At 33.5% G+C, this 5,905-nt stretch overlaps 1 protein-coding gene across 1 annotated transcript; it reads right to left on the bottom strand.

The window, feature by feature from the left end:
- Positions 1-393: 393 nt before the first annotated feature.
- LOC126596649 (transcription factor PRE6-like) lies at positions 394-1,586 on the bottom strand. The gene is made up of 2 exons (XM_050263315.1): positions 1,192-1,586; positions 394-833 (listed from the first exon to the last, which is right to left on the bottom strand). The coding sequence occupies exons 1-2, from the start codon at positions 1,327-1,329 to the stop codon at positions 681-683; spliced, it is 291 nt and encodes a 96-aa protein (XP_050119272.1). The 5' UTR covers positions 1,330-1,586; the 3' UTR covers positions 394-680.
- Positions 1,587-5,905: the final 4,319 nt, after the last annotated feature.

Below are 5,905 nucleotides of genomic sequence, written 5' to 3'. Positions count from 1 at the left end.
CACGTGTATTGTTGAAGAATAATATTATCTAGACACACAAACTATTATATCATATTTGTTGACGTAAGAAAAATATCGTATTTGTTGACGTAGTCTCTTATACAAGTATGTTCTGCATAAAATAATATAGTTCATCCCTCTTACGGAATTGTATCATCAGAACTGATAATTGTATATATACAAATAGTATTATCGGTTGTATATATATAGCTAAATATTCACTATAAGTGTCACAATCACAAATAACAGATAATATTAAGAAATTCAGTTTTCTCCGAATGGATATAGCTATTGAGATTTGAATTATATATATAATATATAGACACATACATACATACATACATATATATATATATATATATATGATCCAACACAAATTAAAAGAAGTAGAAGTCTAAAAGTGCTTTTATTATTACCAAAGTTAAAAACTTACTACACGTCGTCGAAACTCGGAAGTAATAGCATAGACATGGACTGAAGACTACTCCATGTCACATTCTTGTCAATGAAAAAAGGAAAAGAAAGAAGACGAAAAAAATCTCTTTCTTCTGGCCTAATGAGCAAACCCTAGCTAGCTAACTAGCCAGATTTATATATCAAAGGCTCACGACAAAAAGAGTTTTAACAGTACTAGTACTTAACACTGATGATTAATTAGGAAGCTCTCCGTACATATATCATCACATAAGTAAACTCCTAATAATGGCTGCTTGGTCGTTATCCATGTCCGTCGTGGCCAAAAGCTCTGATAAGCGCTCACTTAGGTCATCCACCTCTCTGTGTAAGTTTCTAATATAATTGCAAGTCTCTTCCAAAACCTTCGACGCCGACGCCTGCCAAAATATTAATCGGAACACATTAACTAACAAATTAATACATAATAACTAATCAGTTACACATATATAATTATCCACCTCAATTTAGACAGAAACATATACAAATGAGAGGGTCTGGTGAGGATGGCATGGGGGAACAATTGGAGTCCCACACCGCAAGTTGTGGCTACAGAATAAATGAGACGAGTGTGACTTATCTACCTCTACATATTATCTAACCAAACGGAGACCACATAAAAGAATAATTGCATTAATTTTTGCAACATTATATTACAAACATGAAAGGCTAAAAGAGAGCCAGGAAGAATGAAAGTTAATTTTAAAAAGACAAAAAATAATAAATGTATATGTATACCTTGTCGGAACGCCTATTGCGAATCTCGGGAAGAAGCTGCTGTAACTTGGTTACGAGATCAGTGATCTGTTCATCACTGATACTGTTGTTGTTCCTGCTCGACGACTGCCTCGACCGTGAGGACCTTCTGCTCGACATTGTCAAGTATTTGGTGAGTTTGAAGTTCTGACAGAAGACTCAAAGCTCAGAAGGAATAACAGTAATAGAGTTTGAAGTTCGTCTAGAATCAATTATATTAATAGAACGAGAAAAATGAGAAAAATCCTGAGAGACAAATGAGCGAGAAAGTATGAGCTGAGAGAGAGAGAGAGAGAGAGAGAGAGAGAGAGAGAGAGCAGAGAAGGAATGCTTGAGGAGTAGGGAGACAAGTGCATGGGAAGAAGCAGTGGGCTAAAGGGTTGATATTAATAGGGTTTGAGGAATGAGAGCGATGGAAGGGATAAAATTGAATTTTTTAAAAAAAAAAATCTAGTGGGGATCACAATGGAGAGCAACTTTCTTGACATAGTATTTTACGTTAATATATAACGTTATATAGAGAAAAATTTATGTGCAGTGTTGTATAATTAACATAATATAAATTACATTTATGATGTACTCATACCATATAAGTTTGATTTTCCAAAGTGGGGAAGGGATGGAGAAATGGAGATACGCCGGCCATACTGTCTTTTGATCAAGTGTCTGCAAAATAGGGTTAGAGTTCAAGTGGGTTAAGAGGAATGTGCTTGTTATCGGCCTACTACGCGGGCCTCTCTGTGTCAGTCCCAGCACGCAAGGCCATGTTATCTTATTACTTGTTTGTCATTTTAATTAATTATTTAATTAACATCTGTACCTTCTACAACATTATTTATTAATTTGTTTACTACTTGAGAGTGGTGAGGGAGGCTCCTCTCCTCCATTTTTCCTTGTTTGAAAGCTCCAAGGTGAGTACTGTGCAAGTGTGTGTTGTATGACATTGTTGAATGTTGACCCGGCTGATCTCCAATTAAGCACTTTGGGTTTAGAGCATGCACGTGTGGTCTCGTCTGTGTCAAAATCTAAACCGGATTCCCAGGCAAAAAATCTGTCTAATTTTACTTTACTACTCATTGTAATGCTTTCATTATATGAGTTAAGCATGCTTCTTGTCAATTTAAACCCTAATTAAAAAAAACATAAAGTACAGATTAAGCATGTTTTTAGCAGTTTACCCTTCAAGTTCAAGCATAACATTTTTGGAGCCATGGATAGATTCTTAACATAAAGTTTAAAACTACAAATTATACTATATAGTTAATGGAGAAATACTTATACAAGACATCTTGGTCAAACGCTATTTTATAAGACCTCATGCCTTCAATTGTTTCTGTTTTACTATCTAAATAATATATTCTTTTGTAGCATCAACATATTGTCGTACATTTAAACATCAAACCTGATGTATTACAACTATTAATAGATAAGTCTTACACATCGTGAGACCAACCTTACTAGTTGGTTGGTCTAACTAGTCTACTGAACTAGTTTTTCACCCGTTATAAGATAGAATAATCTGAAATATGAGTGTCATATCAGTTTATTGACCTAGTATCTAATTCTGGTAATAGAACTAACCCGCCCATAGTTTGGTTGGAGGAGAGTGAGACTAAAGAAGCACAGCTTACTGATATTGCATTGCTATTTTACTTAAAGTATTTCTCCAATATATACTCTGAAGACCTTAATGCAACTAATTAAGTTAAATATTCATATCTAAATATAACCAACAATAATAAAACAAAACATAATCAAAATATTAGGGGTCACAAACTGCACTTAATCGGGAATTTTCTACTTTTCCAAGACAAAAAAGTACTAAATCCCCGGACAATATGTAAACTTTTTTTCTGGCGTGCTTCCTGGTAATTAAGTTGGTATGTCGACGTTAGTCGTTGGCTGGGGCTTGGGATCATCACTGTAAAATCCCGATTGCGGTTTTTACTGCACGTGTTTGTAGTGGTTTTATTTTTATGGGTAAATTACATAGTAACCTTTCAAGTTTGAGGTTTATTACAACTTCATACAACATATTTAAAACATTTCACTTTCATACCTCACGTACTATTTTATTTCAAAATAATACATTCATTAGATTTTCCAGTCATTGATCCGTTAATCGCTGACGTGACTGCCAAATGTGTGTCATGTGGCAAAAATAATATTTTTTTTTTGAGACTTTGGATGCGGTCCCTAACTATGAATATTCTTTGACTAAAACCTTGTTGGTTTTCAAATTTTGATCCAAGTCCCTAAAATTAATGTGATAATTTTATTTCTATGTACGTTAATATATTTTTTAAATTAAAAATTGAAATTTATATTTGTTTATATTAATGAGATTTTAAATAAAAAAACCATAATTTGTGGGATTAAAAATATTAAAATATAAATATACTATTGTGTGTGTGTGTGTGTGTAAACATGGGTATATTCATCAAAATTAACCAAAGAATTATTGTATCAAAACATGAGTACATTCTTCAAAATCACAAAAAAAGAGATATTAGGCTTAATAATATTAGTAAATTTCTTCGATTAAACTTAACATGGATACATTCTCAAATCAAAGAAAAAAGAATGTACCCATATAAGTTTAAAAATTGATTAGAAAAAAAATTGAATAGATTATATATATATTATAAAATGGTACATTTTACATATAACAAATTGGTATATTTAAGAATAAGTACATTTTAAGATTAAAAATTTGAAAAAATTACATGAATGGGTACATATAATTAGCATGGGTACATTTAGCAAAAAAAAAATGGGTACAAATAAATAAAAAAATATGGGTACAAATACAAATAAAACTTTAAAAAATACGGGCATAAAAAGAAATTAATATATGGGTACAAATTAAAACTAAAAAGAAAATTGGTACAAATTAAAAATGGGTACAAACTAAAAATAAAAATAAAAATATATGATAAAAAATTTAACCATAAATATAAATATATTACTTGTAACATTTTTAACATTAAATGAATATATTTAGAAATAAAAAATATTTTATTATTGAAATAATTAATGTGTTATTAATACCAAGTACCTTGATAAAGCAAAAGTAAGGATGAGAACCTAATTTCTTCATTTTTTTTAAAACCTGAATCTTCTTAAAAATAAAAAAAAATCAAAAGCCGAAAGAAAACCCCCACTCCCGTGAACCCCCCAAACCAAAAACCCAGAAAGAACCCACCCCCCCCCCCTAAAACCCTCCCTCCCCCACAATCCCCAAACCAGAGAAAAAGAAAAAAAAAATCAAAAGCTGAAAGAAAATCCCCACCCCTATGAACCCCCAAAACCAGAAACCCAGAAAGAACCCCACCCCCCTAAGACCCTTCCTCCCCCATGACCCACCTCCCCCCTGCGGAGCCCCTCTCTCCCTCACAACCCACCTCACCCAGAAACCCACATCCCTCCCTCCGCACCTGCCCTCGCACTCACCCACCCTTTTCCCTCCTCTACACACACACCCCCCCCCACTCCCTAAATCCACATCCATTCCTCCCACCTCACGAACCCGACAATGACGCGTAAACGAGATCTGGGTTTTTTTTTTATTTTTTATGGGTTGCAGGTAGGGGGTTGGGGGAAGAAGATGAAGATGTGGGAGAAGAGAGGGGAAAATGATGGGGAAAGACGAACTGAAGGGTTTTTTTTTTTTCCTAGGTTGCAGGGGGAAGAAGATGAAGATGGGGGAGAAGATAGGAGGACGATGGGGGATAAGGTTTCTAGGTTTGGGGGTTGCGGGGAGAAGAGAGGAGGAGGAGGGGGGATAAGTTTTCAGCTTTTTTTTTCTTTTTTTTTTTATAATTTAGAAGATTTAGGTTTTTTTAATTAAAAAATTATTATTTTGCCACGTGTCACATATTTGACAACCACGTGGCAGCCACGTCAACGCTTAACAGATCAATGAATGACAAATCTAACAGAGGTATTATTTTGAAATAAAATAGTACGTGAGGTCTGAAAATGAAATATTTTAAAGATATTATATTGGGTTATAATAGACCTCAAACCTGAATAGTTACTATATAATTTACCCTATTTTTATTTTTAACTTTTAACTTGCACGAGAAGATAAGGTAACAATCAATCAAAGGGTCACAACCAGAGAAAAAAAAACTAAGGCATGCGCGTGCATGTGAAGAAGTTGAGAGCAGCCAAATTTAACTGACCACATGCGCCTCCTGTGGCTTCTACACCTTTCGAATTTCAAACAATTATTTTTATTTTTCGCATATGCATAATGCACTAATTAAATAACAATAAAGGTAGACGGCGGTTTAGTGCAGCAGTAGAAAGTAATAATATCTATGTATTTTGGTGCAAGTTCGATCTTCACCGACAATTTAACCTAATAACATTATCATTTATCACAAAAAAAAAAATAAAAGATAAAATGAAAAATTGTTTGAAAACTTGTTATTATGAGAGAAAACACATAGTACCCACATCCCGGACATGGGAAAAAACTTCAACAGGACAGAAACACTCACAAATTCTCCTGTTTTTTCTGTTAATTTGATCCTATTTGTGACAACATAGCAACTTCTTCCTCGGCCTTTATAGACCTCATATGACGCTTCTACCAAAGATTCACTGTTGGTATAAAGTGTTGTTTCATTTTATTTTTTCAGTAAACAAAAGTGTTTTCTATATAAACATGCCCAAACAATACAAATAA

This window comes from Malus sylvestris, chromosome 13 (genome assembly GCF_916048215.2).
Source record: "Malus sylvestris chromosome 13, drMalSylv7.2, whole genome shotgun sequence".
Taxonomy (NCBI): Eukaryota; Viridiplantae; Streptophyta; class Magnoliopsida; order Rosales; family Rosaceae; genus Malus; species Malus sylvestris.
Note: the sequence above shows the minus strand (reverse complement) of the source record. Positions and strands in the feature narration are given on the sequence as shown.

Bases quoted from the DNA above. Each gene is read 5' to 3' on its own strand.
- LOC126596649 (XM_050263315.1), bottom strand. From the start codon at position 1,329: ATGTCGAGCAGAAGGTCCTCACGGTCGAGGCAGTCGTCGAGCAGGAAC. The intron at 834-1,191 runs GTATACATATAC...ATATTTTGGCAG, and splicing joins GCAATAGGCGTTCCGACAAG to GCGTCGGCGTCGAAGGTTTT.